The sequence below is a fragment of the Pinus tabuliformis genome, chromosome Q (genome assembly GCF_031772625.1).
Source record: "Pinus tabuliformis cultivar Carrire ecotype Pingquan chromosome Q, CPIR1, whole genome shotgun sequence".
NCBI classification, from domain to species: Eukaryota; Viridiplantae; Streptophyta; class Pinopsida; order Pinales; family Pinaceae; genus Pinus; species Pinus tabuliformis.
This window is the reverse complement of record NC_142296.1, coordinates 747,700,800-747,721,427: the sequence shown is the minus strand read 5'-3', so window position 1 is coordinate 747,721,427 and position 20,628 is coordinate 747,700,800. Positions and strand designations below refer to the sequence as shown.

Here is a 20,628-nt window from a genome sequence, read left to right as displayed (position 1 = left end):
TTTTGGTTTGAGTTTGTCTCTTTTAAGTGTCGAAACAAGTATTCATTTCGGAAATCGTTAAGTGTTGTAATCTCTTCTACCCTCTCTGATTTCGAAAAAGTAAACTTGTTTGTATTTGTCATTTAAAAGCAAATTCAAAGTTGTACAAAAAAGCTTTCTTTGTAGGCATCAATACTAAGAAAGTGGAAAACAAACACCTGCATTGTGCATTTGCATCTTGATAGTTTGCATGTTTGATTTAGGGAAAGTGCATTAAAGTGTGCTGATTGCTCTCTGAGAAAAGATGGTGTCTTTCTTTTCCCTTTGTAGCTAGGATTTTCATGGTTGAAAAGATATAAAAAGCTTGCTTATCATCTTTAGGCTGTATTTAGGAATTGTATCATACATCTCGTGGTGAACCTCAAAAGGCAAACTTCTAAAAAGATCAACCTAAAATAAATTGAATGAACTTAACAACGCTTTGCAACATAACGCACAACATAGAGGTCTAGGCTAGAGACGTGTTCCGGCGTCGTAAAGCCTGGTGACTGTCGATCTCGTTGATGGTGGGTGATTCCTCCTGAGGGACGATAGCGCCAGTACGGATTGTGCTCCCACGTACCGTCGCGTATATATTGGGAGACCCCTATAGGCATAAAACCTTTATCCTTAGGAAGCCGTGTCGGCCACCCTACTGATCGCAATGCACTGAACACAGCATTCAGGAAGATCGACCGCCCGTACCTTAAAAAGTATTCTGCGGTTTTGCGAAAAGTTTGGCACACCCTCTACCTAGAACTCCAGAGCAGTTCCTTTTGGCCTTTTTCAGACTCTATAACGGAAAAAGTCCATCTGAGCATTTGTCACTTCGGGCTCGTTAAAACATCGAAGGAGACTAGAGTCATCTTTAGCTTTTTCTCGACTCTTTAAAATTGAAAAAGCAAGTTGTGTCTAAAAGCGTCCAAAAAATTCATTTAATTCGGAAACACACTTTCCCCTTTCGTATTTTGGTTGATCGAGTAATCCGCAATTGTGGAAGAAATTCAATTGAAACCCCGTCGTTCGCGGAGGCTTACGAGTCAACCGTCTTTGTCTCCGGAATCGAAAACAGTACGGACAAAGCGAACTCGTTTAACCGGTTCGAAATCTCCTATCAAAGTTAGAACAAGTGTTCCAACGACATCTGAGATTCCGGTTACTCCAAACGTTTCTGGAAACCCTGCCTCTATAGAAGAAGTTCAACAGCCACAGAGGGACAGTAACACTGATCCTAGTCTGAGAGCAAATACTTGCGTTACTGAACCAGTTCCATCTGTGACCGGTTCAGAGAGTCTTGCTCCTCAAACAACTGTCGCTGTCGATTCAACCCCTTCTTCGGCACCAGAAATATTTTACGGACCTGATGGTCTTCCCCTTCCACCTGGTTTGATTGCGATAGAGGAAATTGTAGAAGATCCGCAAGCAAGCACTCCAACACATTTTGGAGTGGGGTTCACTCTATTTCCTTCGACATCAGAAGTTAGTCTACCACCAGTGGAAGTTCCTGTAGAATCGCTAGGTAATCTCTTGGATAGACTCAAAATGTCTGAACAACCATCAACATCTAGGACTGTGTCGAATGACACAGCCACAGCAGAACCCCCTGCCGTTACTCCGACAATGTTTGCCGGCATACCATCTGTCCCGACTAGCTCACAACCGCTAGAAGGAGTCCACCCAGGGACTATTTCGACAGTGTGGTCCGTTCCAGTTTGTTCCTCCGGAATAATATCCGGCAACTCTTATGTTGAAACTCGCCAGATTGATCCATTTGGAGGTCAATTTGGGCAATCCAGTCCCCAAGGACAAACAATCCCCTTGAGTTCCGGATTGCCACCGTATGGGGGGAAGTATGCCCTTTCATTACCCCCTCCGGGAGGGTATCCATACGGGAGTTCACAACAGTATTCAGGTTATACTGGAGTTACATCAAGTGGTTGGGTACCTATGCTACCTCAACAACCAAGGGTTGTGTATTCTATGCAACAATGTGTACCTATGTCGAACATCCCGACCACACCTGCTATTGTGACAGTGTCACAAGTTCAAACGTTGCCTGTTGTATGTCAACCTCAGATTTCTCAGGTTGTAATGCAACAGCCCCTTGATCCTGTGACTCAACCACAATCGCCTACTGGTGAGGCGAAACAGGTCCAAACGGGTACAATTACCCCACACCTTGGTCCAACAGTTAGTATAGCACAACAGAACATGGCTTCACAACCGTGGCTGGTGCAATATCAACAACCACAATTCCAACAAGTATACCAAGGTTCTGAGCAGCAGATCTTTGCGAACAGTGGACAACCGTACATTCAAAACGGTCAAAATCAACCACTTTACGGTGGTCATGTCCACCAACCGTATCAGTCATACCAACATCAATTACATTATGCTGGTATGCAAAGGCCCACTGCTCAGGCAATTCCATCGTACCCTGGGTATGCTTCACCTAACCTGAATCAACAGTTACCATTCATGGCAACTTTAGAGTTACCCGATTTACACCGGTTAACAAACGATCCAATTGCTTACGCCCCTTGGTGGCCAGCGATTCCTCACAAACTTCCATTGGACATTCCTAAATTTAATGGAAATCCAGGTGAAGACCCATCGAATCACGTGATGACTTTTCATCTGTGGTGTTCATCAAACACCCTAAACGATGATTCGATAAGGCTTCGCCTTTTCCAGAGGACGTTAACGGGTCTAGCGGCAAAATGGTATATTGAATTACCTAGAGCCTCGTTCGACAATTTCATCTCCCTAGCCACGACTTTCTTAACCCATTTTCAATTACCGATAAGGTATGAAACGGGAACGGAAATCTTAACCAACTTCAAACAGACAACAGCCACTCACATATCTGATCATATACATGAGTGGCGACGTAGTCGTAGGATGGTGAAAACGTACGTTCCCGATCAGCTATTAGCTGAATGGTTTATCAAGTCGTTACTTCCTGCCATAACAGAAGATGTGGCCAAGGGGGGAGTCGTAACGGAGGAGCAAGTTATTGCTCGTGCACAATATCTAGACTTAGTCTACACTCAGTCTGGCATGCTCTACGACAAAATACCTGACGCCCCTAGACCGGAATTCTCAATTCCCCCTCCTCCTAAATCAAATAGTGACTCTCATGCCGGCGATGGTGTGATTGGCACGACAAATGCAAAATCGACAAGGGCTTCGTCTAAGAAAGCCCGTAAGACTTCAGATCAAAATGCAAAAGAAGAAATTCTTGCTTCGGAAGTAAATGCCGTATCAGCAGATAAAGGCAAAGAAACCAATCAACCAGGAAGCAAGAAGAAGCAAAACAAAGGGAAGAAGAAGAAACAGGGTGAGTCATCCCCTGAAAAAACTTCTTCAAACCCTCCTGGGAAAGGGAAACCAAAAAATCCATGTTTTATATGTGATGAGGATCATTGGACAAGCAATTGTCCATACAAAGCTGAGCTTAAAAGGTTCTTCAAAAGTTCGCAAACCTCAGTTGTGTTAACTGATCTGTTCCCAAATCCAGGTCAAAATCTGGTTGATAGTGGAAACGCTTCTCCGTCGCAAGTGCTAATGTTGTCGATCTCCAAGCAACAAAATGATGCTTTGATTTCGACAAGGAACAAAGATTACGGGAATCCACAGCTGTCGAACGGCAAGGAAAAAGATCAACCAAGCAGTTCGACGACAACTTCGACAGAAGTTATACCACCCATCATTCCTGAATTAACAATAAAACCGCCGAAGGGAGTAGTACACAAGTCGACATTTAATCCTCACGCCAGAGCAGCGCAGCATTATAACATAGTGGAAGATTTGGCCCAATCGCCATCCGCTATGTCGACTCTTGAAGTACTACAAAATTGTCCATCCCAAAGGAAGGTTTTGTTATCAGCCATTGGTGGGGTTGATCCTAAGGATTCCAATATTGTATCCTTTGACCACAAAGGATACGATCCTCAGTTACCAGCTCAACTAGCTTTCCTTATCCAAGTGAAAGCCCTCAACAAAACTGTTCACCGAACAATTATTGATGAGGGGGCATCTACATGTATTATGTGGATGAGTTGCTGGAAAACTTTAGGATCTCCAACCTTGTCGCGATCTTCGACAACATTAAAAGCATTCGACGGAAGGACATATACCCCGTATGGTATCCTAAACAACTTGAAGGTTGAACTAGGGGGAAAAACGGTAGAAATAGATGTTGAAGTCATCGATGGGAATCTTGATTACAACATCCTACTAGGAAGACCATGGATCTATGCCATGGCAGCTGTTGTGTCGACCTATTTTAGAAAGATCGCATTCCCCTTTCAAGGAGGGATTACGATCGTCGACCAACAAAACTTCCTCCCTAATGGTTCTCAAGTTACGGGAAGCATTCCAATGATCCATGGGAGCAACCATTCGCTTCAAGATATTGGAGTAGGCCTACTGAAAGACCCCACATTAATGGGAACTTTCGCACTTCCACCTCCAATCTATATAGGAGAAGTAGCGTTGGTAAGAGCCTGCAACATGATATCTTCCACGAAGATCTCAGAAGACGGTATCAACATGGATCATGAAATGGTTTTTCCCCCAAGCCCTATAGAAATATTGTAGCAATCAATGTTTCGGGCATGGGAGGCGAACCCAAATCAACGCTCATCAAGCGTTTGGGTAGATAGGTCTAGAGAATATGGTACCCCATTAGATCCTTGGTCGAGAGTGCATGGAACCGACGAAGGAATCCTTCAATCAATGTTGATTGAGGGGGCACCATGGAATGATTGCCACCATCGTTCCCTTCTTCTGGATTATGAAGAAGATACTCAACATGACCTTTACCACCCTTCAGTTTTTGAATTCCTATCAAACATTGTAAATACGGTGGATTCCGAGCGAAACTTATCCAATATTGAAGAGACTATAGCCATAAATATCTCGACCAAAACAAATGTTGTAGAGAATATTTATGTCGGCAAAGGTTGTTCTCCTTCAGAACTGGAAATATATAACGCTCTTTTTCGCGAGTTCAGAGATGTCTTTGCTTGGTCATATGATGAAATGCCAGGCATTGACTCGAGTATCGTTGAACACGAAATTAAGATGTATCCAGATGTCAAACCGGTAAGACAACGGCTCAGGCAGGTACACCCCAAGAAAGCCGCTGCCATTAAGGCAGAAGTTGAAAAGCTTCTCCATGCTGGTTTCATCTACCCGGTTCCTCTAACCGATTGGGTATCGAATATTGTCCCTGTTATGAAGAAACAAGGGACAATTAGAGTGTGTGTCGATTATAGGGATGTAAACCAAGCTTTTCCGAAAGACAACTACCCTACACCCTTCATCGACCAGATAATTGATGAATGCGCCGGATGTGAAATCTTTTCATTCATGGATGGATTTTCCGGGTATAATCAAATAAATATCCGCCCACAGGACTAGTCAAAGATTGCATTCATTTGTCCGTGGGGCACATTCGCTTATCGAAAATTACCCTTTGGTTTAAAGAACGCAGGGGTGACGTTTCAGAGGGCAATGAATTATGCCTTCCATGACATCAAGAACATCGGTCAACCATACCTCGACGACCTTCCGGCTCATTCGCGAAAGCGGACTGATCATCCGCAGCATTTAAGAGCGATATTTCTACGTTACCGACACTACAAGATAAGACTCAATCCGCACAAATGTGTATTTTGCGTTGGTTCTGGTCGTTTACTTGGCTTTGTAGTCTCTAAGGATGGGATTCGTCTCGACCCTTGCAAGGTTCAGGCAATCATTAATTTGCCTCCACCTTCAAATTTGCTTCAGATTCAGAAACTCCAAGGGAAAGCAAACTTTCTGAGGAGGTTCATTCCAAATTACGCAGAACTTGCTAAAGGTTATACTCGTCTTTTGAAAAAGGATGTACCTTTTGTCTAGGATCAGGTGGCGCAAGCTTCTTTTGACGCTCTGAAAAATTTTCTAGTAAAAGCACTATTAATGTATGCCCCGGACTATCAAAGAGATTTTAACCTGTATCTAGCTGCAGCAGATACGACCATTGCGATGGTTTTAATTCAAGAAGTCGATGGAATTGAACATCCTATATATTATTTAAGTAAAAACTTGAATGATACAGAAAGAAAATATTCTTACGTTGAAAAGCTAGCACTCGCTGCTGTTCAAGCGATACAAAGATTTCGACATTATGTCCTCTTTCGGAAAACTACCATTCTATCAGATTGCAACCCCATGACTTATATATTGTCGCGACAGTTGCTGGGGGGCAAGTATTCAAAATGGATAGCGATCCTTCAAGAGTTTGATCTGGAATTTGTAAAATCCAAATCAAAGAAAGCTTTAGTTTTCGCAGAATTATTGTGCGATCTCCCATCGTCGTCCAACGATGAAACATCCGAAGAATCAATCGTGGACGAGAATTTGTTTCTGATATCTGCAAGCAATGAGTGGTATGGAGATATAATAATTTATCTCCAAACCCAAAAATTCAGGCCTAACACCTCTCACTCAGAACAGAAACGTATACGATACCAAGCGAAAGACTACATGATCGTCGGTGATACGCTTTACCATCGTGGTATCGATACAGTTCTGAGAAGGTGCCTCACCCATGAGGAGGCCGAAAAAGCCCTGAATGAGTGTCATTCAGGCGCGTGTGGGGGGCATCAATCTGGATATGCTACAGCACAGAAAATCTTACGAGCAGGATACTTCTGGCCAACCATGTTCAAAGATTGCATAACCGCAGTCAGAAGTTGCCATGCTTGTCAAATTTTTGATAGCAAAACCAGAAGACCACCCGCACCTTTACAGCCAATAGTTGTTGTTGGGCCTTTCGCCAAATGGGGCATCGATTTCATGACATGTAACCCCACCTCGACCGGGTGGCATGGGTATATTATAGTCGCCGTTGACTATTTTACCAAATGGGCCGAGGCGATGCCTACATTAGATAACACTGGTGAAACAGCTGCCCTTTTCTTTTTCAATCATGTAGTCGCCAGGTTCGGCGTACCACAGGCTATAGTTACAGATCATGGATCGCATTTTCGCAATCACATGATGGTTGAATTAGCTGCCACGCTAGGGCTATCTCACGACAGCTCTACCCCGTATTATCCACAAGCCAACGGACAAGTTGAAGCGATCAACAAGGTCCTGAAGCGTATGTTGCAAAGGATGATCGGAGTTCACAAAAGAAGGTGGCACCTAATCCTGTACTCAGCCTTGTGGGCTTACCGAACATCGGTAAGGAATGCGACCGGGTTCACACCTTTCCAACTGGTGTATGGCCTGGAAGCAGTCTTGCCAATCCAGTGTGAAATCTCGTCTCTTAAACTCGCAATTGATCTCCTCCCCGGAACTTCAAAAGAAGAGACCCGTTTCTTGGAATTAATCCAATTGGATGAAACCCGTCGTGATGCCGCTTTGGCTAACGAAGCCCATAAGAAACGAGTCAAGGTGCAGTTCGACAAAAATGTCAAACCCCGTGTCTTCTCAGAAGGTGACTTGGTCTTGCTTTATGACCAAGAATCCGATAAATTGGGAGCAGGTAAGTTTAATTCTTTATGGATGGGCCCCTATATTGTTAAACGAGTGTTAGCAAAAGGATCCTACGAGTTAATGGACTATGACGGAATTCCACTGGCGCAACCCCGTAATGGGTTGTACCTCAAGCGTTACTATGCTTAAATAGTAACCTGTATGCTTTTGTTGTATTTTGTTTTCGCTAAAGTGTTTTTTTTGGTCGAGTAATCCACCTTTTTACATTTATTGCAGATGTCAAACCTTCTGGAGACATGTGTTGGATATGCCGACGAAGCAAGTCGTAGTTCGCGGAACCTGTCCTCCGCAGCCTGGGCCATTTTTGATCCAAGCGGCGAGTTAGTAAGTTTCAGAGGTGTATGTATCGGGCAATCAACGAATAACATCGCTGAGTATAGCGCGTTGATAGAACTACTCTCTGATTCCATCACCCATGGTATACGCCGACTAATCGTCAGGCTAGACTCACAACTCATAATACTACAACTCAATGGTATATATTCCGTCCGCAACCCAGCTATTTATCGCATGTTCCTAAGGGTTAAGATTTTGGAAAGACAATTTGATTTAATTCAATACCAACATATTTCCAGAAACTTAAACACATTAACCGACTCATTAGCAAACTATGTGTTAGATAGACATTTACGACATTTATAAAAAGAGACACATCATCAATGTTGTACATATGGATCGTATAACTCAACCAGAATAAACCCCGAAAATCAAAATATATATATAAGTTGTTTATCATTTATACATGATGTTCTGTAACCAAGACAAAAATCGGTCGCATGACCCAAAAGCTCAAAAATGCTAAGGGGCACCCTAGCCTAGTGATGCTCATGATAGCACGTCACGGCCTGTGCAATCATGCATAAGAGACGAGTCCATCGTCTAGGTACACCAGTAGTATGCCGCTGCAACTGTAGAGGTAACTCGTCGATCCTCACATCCGGAATGCCAAGAGTAAGGCTCTCAACCTGCTCCTGCACAGCTGTGAGGGTCTCGGCCACATCAAGGTCACGAAGAATAACCCTCCCAGCAGTCTCCCCTGCTGGGGCAGCAACTGGCGCTCTTGGGCGAACTGCTGGACGAACAGGACCAACATCTGCATGCACACATGAGCTTGATTAAAGTCTTGATAGAATAAAGCACAAGGACATTATAAATAAAAACAGTAAACAGTGATATGGTCGAAGATTTTACCAATAGCGCCCCACTGTTCGCCATCCGGCAGTACCAAGTCTGGATCACCTCGGAAATCCATGCCAACATATGGATACTCGAAATAGACCATCTCCTGATGCTCGAACCACCTGAAGAAGGTATCAGTGAAATAAATCTGAGATTGACCAGCATGCCTAGACATTTGATCAACCCATCTCTGCATGCGTGGCTCGGTAGGAGAAGGCAAGTCGAGTGCGATATACTGACGCTGCATCAGTGGTATCTTCTCCAAGGCAAAGGCAGTCAAAATAGAACCAAATCCAAAGTTCTTCAGCTTCCCGTCCTTTACCTTGGTCAACTGACTTTTCATATGAAGAAGTACTGCATCACACCAGTTGAATATTTTCGGTTGGAGGCACTCCAAGGCATGTTGCACATAGGATCTGTTGGCAACATGAAGAGATGCACTACCGGCCATCCTACCAATAGTATACAGAATGGACCTGAGAGACCTGTCAGTAATCTCACGGATAACGACCTTGTCGTCTCTACTCGGCTGAGATCCTTCCCTGCAATACTGGCGGACATAATCTCTCACAGAGTCATTCCCTCGGGCCGAACCTGACAAAGAAATGGGGGCACCCCGCCTCGACAAGCCAGTCAAGAAGTAAATGTCTACCACGGTCAAGGGGATAGATTTGCCCCTAATCTGAAATACTTGGTTGATAGGATCCCAAGCATCAAGCATATATTGCAGTAGGGAGATCTGTGCTCTCATACTAGAGATACGGAAGAACTTCAGCAGACCACAGTTCCGCAGCGCGTTCACCGTGACAGGATCATGGAGGGCAATCATGTCCTCTTCTTCGTGTTCTCGTTCTCGCCATGTAAGGGTCATTTTGCTCCAATAATCTCTGAAAAACAAACATGAGAGGAGTTAGATCCTGGATTTGATGAGAAACTGGCAAAATTTTCATCAAAAACTGTGCAACAAAACTATTTTTCTGTGCCCAGCGCAACTAGCCAGTGTTCCACCTGCGTTGAAGGTCAAACTGCCTTCATGCAGCTTGACATTCAGCGCAGGTTTCGAGTGAACCAGGTGCGCTGATGGCAGAGCACCCTAACAAAACCCCAGGGGCTCAGGGAAACAAGAAAACAGGCACAGAATGGAAAAAGGAAACCATGAAAAGAAAGAGCTAGGGTTTAGCTCCTACCTGGTCCAGACGGCGCCGAAAATCGTCCGCAGAATCTCTCGGAATCAGCTGGTGAAAATCAAGGGGGAAGAGGCACCTCCAAAGCTCCAACAAATCAAGTTCAAATGAAATGGTAAAATGAGAGGTAAAAACACTTTTTAATTGCTTTTTACGTAGTTCAAAGCGAAATATTGGGGTTTTAATCTCGTTTTCAAGCAAATGTTATTCATTTCTAACTAGTTTGATGCAGCAATTGAGGATACAGTACTATCTTTGAAAAGGGCAAAGCTAGTTATGGTAAAAAATCAAAAATTTGACCATATAATTCGAGCAGTTTTAGCACACAGTTCATGCTCGTTAAAAAATAAACGCAAGATCCGAGCAGTTTTAGCACATAGTTCATGCTCGTTAAAAAATAAACATAAGATCGAGCAAGTGTTTTCCCGCGTTTAAGCTCGTTAAAAAATGAACTATCCCGGTAAATAACCACTGTGAATGTAACATTATCAGCCATTAAAGCCTTGGTCGTGTTTGCACCGTCACCTCCACTTTTCCATTGGGCGATCGTTCACCTCCATATGTTTGTTTACCCATTTTGAGGAACAGCTGCGAAGAGTGATTTCACTAGCCATCCTTGTGACACTGCCATGATTGGAAAATTCCAACCTATACCTGGAATCAGCTGCTAACCTATTTCATCACTCGTTCCTCAAAAGACGAGTCTTCTTTAAGCTCTTTTCATCTGAATCGTAAAATATGAAAAGATTGTCGAGTCCTTGGCCTTCCAGATCGTTAAAGGGACAGGAAGTGCTATCCCTCCTCTAGATTTTAATCTTTTTGGACCTGAGGGATTATTGCACAAAAAGATCGAGCGCTTGTTTTATTCGGCTCGTTAAAACTATCGAAAACTCATCCCTTCTGTATTGTTTTATACTTTTTCGGACCTAAGGGATTAGATGACGAAAAAGGACTTTTGGAGTTAACTTTATGTACCTTTTCAGACTCTCCAAAAATGAAAAGGACCGAGTTATCTTTGTCGTTAGACTCGTTAAAATAATTAAATAGCGACAAACTTGTCTTTAGACGAGAACGAGTTTCACTATCGCTAAGCTCGTTAAAACATAGCGATGGGCTTGCCCGAAGGGCAAGTTATAGAACAAGCATATGTTATCCTCCTCAAGCTTGACAAAAATAAAGAGGTACTGGTCAGCAATGACTGGGGAAAAATTGGGAGAAACTCAAGAAAACTTTGATGGTAGCAAGTCGCTCTTGAACATGACAATTTTCCTCCGTACCACAATCGGGTTGGGTGGTTCCATTCACCGGTCACATCACCATGGTCTCACCATACCATCCATATTTGGGGTAATGCTACCGATCCATCGCATCAGTGTCGCCATATGTTCAAGAGAAGTCGTTCAGAAAAGTCAACCGTGTCCCATCCACTGCCGTACATTATCCTTCATCCTTTCATGACCGCCACCCTGAATCATATGTCACAGATCGTTTTCACCTCCATCAAAATCATTAGCTCCGTTCCGTGTCATTGATGTGGGATTCATTAAGGCCCTCCTTTGACGGATCGCTTCTTGTCGACATCAGCTCATTATCCAAGAAGTTGATCTAGGAACAACCCCTTCAGTACTTTGAAGCTTGCATGCCTCAATGGCAAGTTTCTCACTTCCGGCGACAGGTATACATCAATGACCTTCGACCGAAAGATTCTGCGTGGTGTTCGACACCAAGTCCTTTATTCACACCACGTGAATTGTACTGCAGTACCTTGAGGGTCATTATCATTATCGGTGATTCCTCTCGCGCTTGTTAACGGTTTACCTCATTGACCGGTAATCAAGCGATGTCTTTCCATGTTCGACTTCAGAACATTTCTCACATGGATCGACTTGTACTTAGAGTGAAGATCGAATGAGTTTGAAGACCCCGGATCTAGTTTCATCCATCCAGGCTGCGATATATATTCAGGAAAGATAAAGACATTGACATGTACATCATTGCAGCAGATAATCATCCTATCCAAAGGATGATAATTGCATCAAAATTATCAGTCTACCATCAAACGATTGTCTGTTCTATGTACAGGAAAATGAATTTATAAAGCTGAGCATGGGAATACCCGCCTCAGCTAGATCATGAAAGTAGTATGAAAAATAATGTATTGTATTGTATCTTATTACAGGTCTCCTCCCAGCATTGGATGAACTTCGGATCCTCCTGATAAAGCATTTCACCCGATAAACGCCTCATACTTTAGGGGGCAACTGTTATAGACATTTTTGTGCCTTACAGCTATAAGCATGAAATGTCCATAATCTAAGGGATCCAAAGTCCCTAAACATGTTGTTCCTACCCCTAGAGGAACAAGGCCAACAAACCACAGCAATTCACAGAAGTTCTCCACCAGAAACTGCTCAAAAACAAGTCAATTCAGGATCAATTCAGTGGCTCCACTAGCTGTCTGCGCTGAAATGCAAAGTCAACACTGGCTACCTGCACTGCAACGCAAGTAGAAGCACTACCAGGGTGCGCTGAGCGAGAGTTGACAAATGGCAAGTTCATTCAGCAAGGTGTCAAGACCCAGGAAGCTCCCAGAATCTTCCTCAATGACACTTGCCTCAGTGAATTCGACTATGATGAGTAAGAGGTTCCCAATCTCCAAGTGGAAGCAAGAACCTCCAAGTGGAATCAAGAACTGACAGAGGGAGAGGACACTAGTCAGATCTCAAGCTGACTCATCCTCTCTCCAAACATCTATATATGGATCTCTCCTCCATGAGATCTAGGGGCTGGAATTTTGTTATTGCAAAGAATTGTTGTTGGTTTGAGATTGGAATCATTGGGTGCTTAATGCTTTGAAGGGGGTGAAGATAGGAATTCCATTTGCTGGGAAGGAGATGCTGGATTGGAGCCCTCTGGGTTGTATCTCTTCCTGAACCTTATTATTCATCAATAAAGCTATCTTGGTTTCTCTTATATGCTGATGTGTCTTTGATGTATGATTGCATTAGTGTATTTAGTTTATTTCTAATCCTGAATTGGTTATGAATATGAATCTATGTCTTTGTGTAGTGTTCTCTTCTTGTGATCTTGCAGAAACCTCTTGAAGCTGGGCGAGCGAGAAGGCAAGTAGCTGGGAACTCCCAAAGAGAAGAGGAACCGGATCGAGGGACAAACGGAAGACACTGGTTAGTCCATCCATCTCTCTTCATTCTTAATTCATAAAGGAAGAATACTAGAATAGCTATCTCTGTTTGTTGCTAAGGCACTGTCACACCTTAGGTGGATAGGATCGTCCTGCATAGGCATTTTTCCCCACAACAGTCTCCTACTCAACTTTTCCATTCACCTTCTTGGTAAAGACCTGCAACTTGCATCTCATTAACAAAGAAATGCAAATAGATGCATTATATCAATAGACATGCAATCTTAATTGGATAATAACTCTAACTATTTCTTACCAATCCATTTTAGAGGTGCTACCTTTGTTTGCACATCAGCATCCACATGTGAATCATCCTAAAACACATCATTTATGGAATCTTTCTTTCCATTCCTGCCATTCTTTCTTTCCACCTTCTTCAAGTTTCATGGAAGCATTGTTGGATTCAGAGTCCAAGATTTTACAGCAATATGTCCTTGCTTATGGCAGTAAGTGCAACACATTGCATCTTCTTAACAGGATGATTTGCCTTGTCCAATGGACCTTTGGCTTTTTGCTTCCTTTCCTTCAAAAGTTTCCTGTATGTGGCCATTCTCTTCCAACATCTAGAAACACTATGGTTATCCAAACCACAAAAGGAACATGCAATTCTTTTCCCATGCTTATATGGAAATTTATCATGCTGTACATAATCAAAAGGAACATGATTAGAACCAGATTTATACCTTTCTCTTTCACCTTTATTACCTTCATAAGGAGGTGAATTGAATGAAGAAGTAGCTCCCTTTGGAACACCATCAACCTCTTCAATGGTTTCAGAGTTTCCACAACTCTCTGGTTCAAGTGTATGATGATATACACCTTCTTTCTGCAAAGTATGCTTCACACTATTGCATTCCCCAAGAATACAATCTTGAGGTAGAAGACCTGCAATGAAACTCCCTCTTGGAGTTGTTTCAATTGTCTTCATGGTAGCTTTGGAACTCTCTCCATAAGCTTGTCCATAGCCAATACCCAAATACTTAGGCCTTTCCTCAACTATTATTGTCTCAACAATACCCTGTGCATGTTTGCCCAAGCCTTTTCCTTCATAACCCATCTTGGACGTTAACTTGGAACCTATGCCTCTGGTATGTTTTTCAAAAGAAACAATATAAACATTCTTATAGGAAATTGAAGACAAACTGGAATTATTTACCTCTTCTTCAAGCTGATACTTGACTAAGGCTTCTTTGGCAACAAAGAGTTGTGTCTCCAACTCATGCATCCTTTCCAGGTTCATATTTGCAATATGAAGTTGTCTCTTCATTTCTTGTAATTTGTCAGAAAGCAACTGATTCTCTTCCTTCATGGAATTCAAGTGCTCTCGAAGTATGATGCTCTTCCTTCCATCCTCATACATTTCTCTCACCATATCCATCATGATGAACAAGTCTTGCTTCATGTCTTCATCAAAGAATCTTGTGAAGAAAGAAGAATTTGAGGACTCACTTGTAGAAGTTGTCATTATCAAAATGAACAAAAGAACTTCAAACAAGTTAAACAAAGAGCTTATTCAAGCAACCTTTTGCAACAAACCTCTTTTGCTTCAAGGATTACTTTGAGGTCCTTTGGGATAAGAAGAATGCCTTCAGCCCTTCTTCCTTCTTGTCCTCTCCTAGACTTAGCTATCAATATCTTTCCCTTCACCTTTACAAACTCAAACAATAGTCAGTTTACAAACAATCAAACAATCAATCCTTGACTATTTAAACACCTTTCAAGTTAAGCAAGAAAATAAATGGCTCTGTCAATCAAGGATCCTGCTTTGATCAATCAAGCATCATGATACCACCTGCTTCATGATACCACCTGCTCTGGTATAACTTGAGCTCTGATATAACCTTCTTTGAAGGTGGGGTTAATCAACCTAATGCTCTGATATAACTTGGGCTCCGATACCACCTGATCTGAAATGGGGCACTAAAGGCTTCTTGTCAAACTTACAAGAACCTCTCCCACTCCAAAGCTTGTATATTCCCAAGATCTAGCTTATGATTGATAATTTGTGGAATTAAAAGTGCTTGAAAGAGGTGTATGCTTGTGTTTGTTCTTAGACTGTTCAAGTGCTTATGAACATTTGCTTATGTTGATGTAAAACACACATAACAGTAAATACAATGCAACAAATAAGCAAACACATGAGACAACAATATAATATGGAGTTCACCATGATATCTTGGGCTACGTCTCCTTGAGCTCTAATCAACTAGATTAGGCTCTTTGGGATTATGGCTTCAATTCTTTTACAAGTGCTACACTTAACTCCATTGGTTTACAAATGAACAAATGGGCTTAGAATGCCATCTTTATCCCTGGTTGTTTGGCTTTCTAGCTCTCGGCTCTCGGCTCTCAGCTCTTGGCTCTTGGCTCTCGGCTCTGGCTCTCGACTCTGGCTCTCGGCTCTTGGCTCTCGACTCTGGCTCTCGACTCTTGGCTCTCGGTTTTGACTCTCGGCTCTTAGCTCTTGGCTCTGGCTCTCGGCTCTAGCTCTTGACTCTTGCTCTCGGCTCTGTCTCTTAGCTCTAGCTCTGTCAAACCTCCAAACTCTAGTGGCTCTTTCGCTATCCTCCCAACCTCTGGTGGCACTCTACGAATCTGCGGCTCTCTAGAATTATGCACTCTGCTACGCTCAACTCTCTAGGAAATCACCCCTTTTCCATCGCCCCAATCTTTGGTGGCTTCTCGGCTTTCACCAGCTTCTGGTTTCGCTTGACCTCCAAGCGACCACTTCTCAATTGTGCTCTCTCTATTATCTCTCGGCCTCTACGAATCTATGCTAATTGTGTTCTCTATTTTTTTATAACACATTTGTTTTCGCCTCCCAAAATCATGGAAGACCGGTCATTTGATCAAAGAATCCGTTTTCCAATTGAAAGGAACGGCAACACAGGGTAACCCAATCGTTTTGCCTTCCTCCTACAGGAATCCCGAATTCGAACACATAATGGCAATACACAGGAAAACTCATGGAAACACATCATGAATCTTTTATCCGGATCTCAAATTATATGAAATCGCACTTATAATCCCATCAGGTACGCCTTTGGTTGCAATATCGCAATTACACAGGCGTAAGGCCAAGAAACCCAAACACACAGAAATACAAAGAAAATCTGCAAATCCAGGTTTCAAATTATATGCAGTCGCATTTATAAACCTCATCGGGTTCGTGCCTCAATCGCATATCACAATTGCAACAGGCATATGTCAACAGCCCTTTATATGGTTTCGATCTCGATCTCCGATCGCGCTATCGGTGCATTGCATATCGCATATCGCAATGTCCAACGGCCCGAGGTCTGTGCGACGTTAGTTGTATGGTTCCGATGTGATATATATATATATATTGCCGATGTCGATCGTCGATCCCAATTTATCGCTATCGCGAGTCACTTTGCCCGAGTTCCAATATCACATGAAGGCATTCCTCTAATGTGATATATCGAAGATCGCTATCGAGGAGTCCTTCTGCCTTTGCTTAAGTCCTCCCTTTGAACCTTTTTTGATGCAATTTTCTTTAAGAGCCCTTAATTCCATTTTTATAAGAAATTATCTCCTTTTCTAAGGATAATGGGCAATCTTATTTTTGCAATAACTCCTTCTTTCTAAGTCCATTCTGGTCCATTCAAATTGCAGTAGATTTAGATTGAAAAGATCTATGCAATGAGACTATTCCCAAGAGCATCCTTGGACTTTCATTTTCCTCTGTAAGGAAGATTTTTAGACATAGAAGTCTATGTTAGATCCATTTTGGATCATTGGAGTACCATATCAAGAAAAAATATCTTCAAAAATAAAATCTGCAACCACCTGTTATGTTGCTTTCGCCACAACTCTAGCTTCCACCCACTTAGCTACATAATCGGTGCAGACCAGAATGTAAACCTTCTTGTGAGACGGTGGGTTGAAAGGTCCAACGAAGTCAATGGCCCATTTTTCAAAAGGTTTGAGGATTATCTGAGGTTGTAGTGGCATCTCATCCAATTTCCCAGGCTGTCCCATCCGTTGACAATTGTCACATCTTCGGACATAATCTTGGGCATCACGAAGATAGAAGGCTAGTAGTATCCCACTTGCAGCACCCTGTGGCCTGTTCTTTTATCTGCAAAATTTCCTCCACAAGGGCCATCATGGGCAGCCTTCAGTATTTCATAGATGTCATCCTCTGATACATAGCGCCAAATCTGTTGATCAACCCCTGTATGAAAGAGGTACCCTGCCATCCACGAATATCAGGTACTTTGATGAATAATTTTCTATTGATCCCTGTTTGACAAATGACGAGGTAACTTCCCTGTAGCAAGATAGTTAGCAATATCTGCATACCACAGAGTGTTAGCGGAAATTGCAAAAATATGTTCATCTGGAAAACTATCTTCGATGGGTGTACCTTCAGCATTATTTTCTAGTCTAGACAGAAAATCAGCAACCACATTATCCTTACCTGGTTTATCTACTATGGTAATGTCAAACTCTTGAAGTAACAAAATCCATCTTGTAATACGACTAGGAGTAATGGATTTATTCATCAGATACCTGATTGCTACATGATCAGTATGTACAAAGGTGGGGTACCCGGTAATATAATGCCGGAACTTGTTGATGGCGTAGATGACAGCAAGGAATTCTTTTTCAGTCACTGTGTAGTTCAACTCAGTTGGAGCCAAGTTCTTACTAACATAGTAGACTGCATATGGTACCTTATCCACTTGTTGTCCCAAAACTGCCCCAACTGTTGTCTAAGAAGCATCCGCATGGATATGGAATGGTAATGTCCAATCCAACCCTCGAAGGATCGGAGCGCTACAGACAAGTTCCTTGATCTTCACAAAGGCTGCATCACAATCATCTATCCACACAAAATCTGCATCTTTTGTCAGCAATTGAAAAAGTGGATGGGCTACTTTAGCAAAGTTTTCTATAAAGCACCTGTAATAACCAGCACAACCAATAAAGCTACGTACCTGTGTGGGTGTTTTAGGTATCGGGAAGTGCAATATTACCTTTATCTTAGCTGGATCCATTTGAATTCCAGCAGTTGAAAGTAAATGTCCCAAAACTATTCCTTCCTCCATCATCATGTGGCATTTTATCATACTCAAAGAGACACGTGCATCTTTACATATTTCAAGTACTTTTCTTAGATTTTCCAACCCCTCCTTGAATGAATCCCCGTATGGAGTGAAATCGTCCATATAAATCTCAACACTGTCATCTACCAGATCAGAGAAAATCCCCAAAATTTCCCTTTGGAATGTTGCAGGTGCATTACAGAGACCAAATGGGAGGACCCGATATGCGAAAGTTCCCCAAGGACATGTAAAAGTGGTTTTATCCTAATCTTCGGGGGCTATCTGGATCTGGTTATACCCGCTAAATCCATCCAGGAAGGAGAAGAACTTCTTCCCAACCAAAGTATCCAAGACTTGGTCAATGAATGGTAATGAAAAATGGTCTTTCTGTGTTGCCTTATTTAATTCTCTGTAATCCACGCATATCCGCCATTTACCATTTTTCTTAGGAACCATCACTAATAGGGAAACCCATTGACTGTCCGAAATGGGGTAGATAAATTCCACATCCAATATCTTTTGAAGTTCTTCCTTGACAAGGTTTTTCAGAGCAGGGTTCATCCTTCTATGAGGCTGTCTCACAGGATGATAGTCCTCTTTGATGTATATATGATGGGTGCATAAATTGGCAGGGATCCCTTTCATGTCTATATAATCCCAAGCAAACGCTTCCTTGTGTTCTCGAAGAACATCCAAGAGCTATTTCGTCTGGGATTTTGACAGATCTAGATTGATATTCAGGGTCTTCCTTGGCTCTATTTCCACCAAAATGCTGGCAGGGGACGCAGCTATAAGTAGCTCATCAAATCCATTGGATGTTCTGATACTCTCTTGCATTTCACAGCTCAAGACAAACTCTAGAATTTGTTGATTTGAGTCTGAAACAGAACAAGGATCACTAATAAAGGTAGTAATTGTATCATCTTTTGTTTCTGTTTTCAACTAAAGGGCTTGTCCAATAGTAAGGACTAGCCTTAATTCCTCATTTTCAGATTCGAATTCTGCCTCTAGTAAAGGTTTCTTGTGGCCTGATGGTTTTGCTGATGGACTGGGTTTTGCAAGAGGATATAACATTAAATTATTAGTACTTTGTCCATTCGAGATAACCATATGTCCAGATCGACACCCAATATAAGCATCTGTCGTTGCCAGCCACGGTCTTCCCAGAATCAGGGGATGGCCACTAGCTGGGGATTGCGTTTGCAGCACTAGGAAATCCACAAGGTAGTGCCATGAATCAACTGAGATTGTAATATCTTCTAACTTCCCTACTGGTTTAACCATGGATCGATCTGCCAGCTCTAACACAGTAGGTGTAGGTTTCAAGTTCTGAAGACCCAATGCCTGCATAGTCTCAGCAGTAATGACATTTATGGCAGCGCCCAAATCTACCAGCACGTTTGGAATTTCTATTCCATTAATTTGCACGGTTAAAATTGGGTTCCCTAGATCCCCATATTTCACAGGCATGATCTTCCCCATCATAAAATCAGATAGCTTCCCCACCACATGAATGGTGAGTGGGTCCCTTGATTTCTTTTTAGGCTTCTTAGCACAATATTCCCTGAGAGTTTTTGCATATATAGGTACGTCCCTCATAGCTTGTAGCAGGGGAATATTAAAAAACAAATTTTGCAGCTCCCCTAACAAATCGAACTCAGCTTGAGGGATCTGTTTACTCAAAGCCAACCTTTCTGGATAGGGCGGTTCAACTTGGTGTTTTTGAGTAACTAGTGGTTGAGGAGGTGTATGATTTTTGTTAACTTGGTTTGATTCCTCTTCGACCATTTCTGGTTCCTTTACCTCATCACCAACTTGTTCAGTGATATCAAGTGAGGGTTGAGCATCTACTACCCACCCAGATCTTAAATTCATCTCATACAATTCTGCAGCGGAGATGTTGTATGAAGGTAGGTTGAGGGTCTCAACTTGCTGAGCCCCTTTATTGTTAGGATTTGGATTGGGTTGGATGGGAAGTTGAGGATGAACAGGTTGATTGCCAGGGGCTACATTAGAGGGAAATTGGAGTTGTTTTTGTGGCATTGACTGGGGAAACTGCCCAAGAGGACAAGGTCCTCGCCAGTTAGAAGTCCACAAGGAACTCGAACTAGCTTGAGGAGCCCATTGCTGCCAAGGCAGAAACTGGTATTGGCGTCACATAGGTGGATAAGGCATGGACTGGGGACCCATATCAAAATTACTAAAATATTGGGATGGATCTGGAAACATACATTGATTTCCCATTGATGGCCGAGGTTGCCATGGCTTTTTAGGTCCCATAAAGTACAGCTACTCCATCTCTTCGCCTGTCCCTTGAAAAACTGCTTTCAATCCTGGCAAGGATGGGCATGAACTTGTCGCATGATTCAACTCATAGATTGTACACACCTCTACAAAGATTAATGGGCATTCCCTCTCTAGG

At 42.5% G+C, this 20,628-nt stretch overlaps 2 protein-coding genes across 2 annotated transcripts; both read right to left on the bottom strand.

Moving 5' to 3' along the window:
• Positions 1 to 16,947: 16,947 nt before the first annotated feature.
• LOC149221696 (uncharacterized) lies at positions 16,948 to 17,663 on the bottom strand. The gene is made up of 3 exons (XM_089387452.1): positions 17,525 to 17,663; positions 17,217 to 17,350; positions 16,948 to 17,127 (listed from the first exon to the last, which is right to left on the bottom strand). Exons 1-3 carry the CDS (start codon positions 17,661 to 17,663, stop codon positions 16,948 to 16,950), a joined length of 453 nt encoding a protein of 150 aa, XP_089243578.1.
• Positions 17,664 to 19,148: 1,485 nt separating this feature from the next.
• LOC149221695 (uncharacterized) lies at positions 19,149 to 19,688 on the bottom strand. The gene has a single exon (XM_089387451.1). It carries the CDS (start codon positions 19,686 to 19,688, stop codon positions 19,149 to 19,151), a length of 540 nt encoding a protein of 179 aa, XP_089243577.1.
• Positions 19,689 to 20,628: the final 940 nt, after the last annotated feature.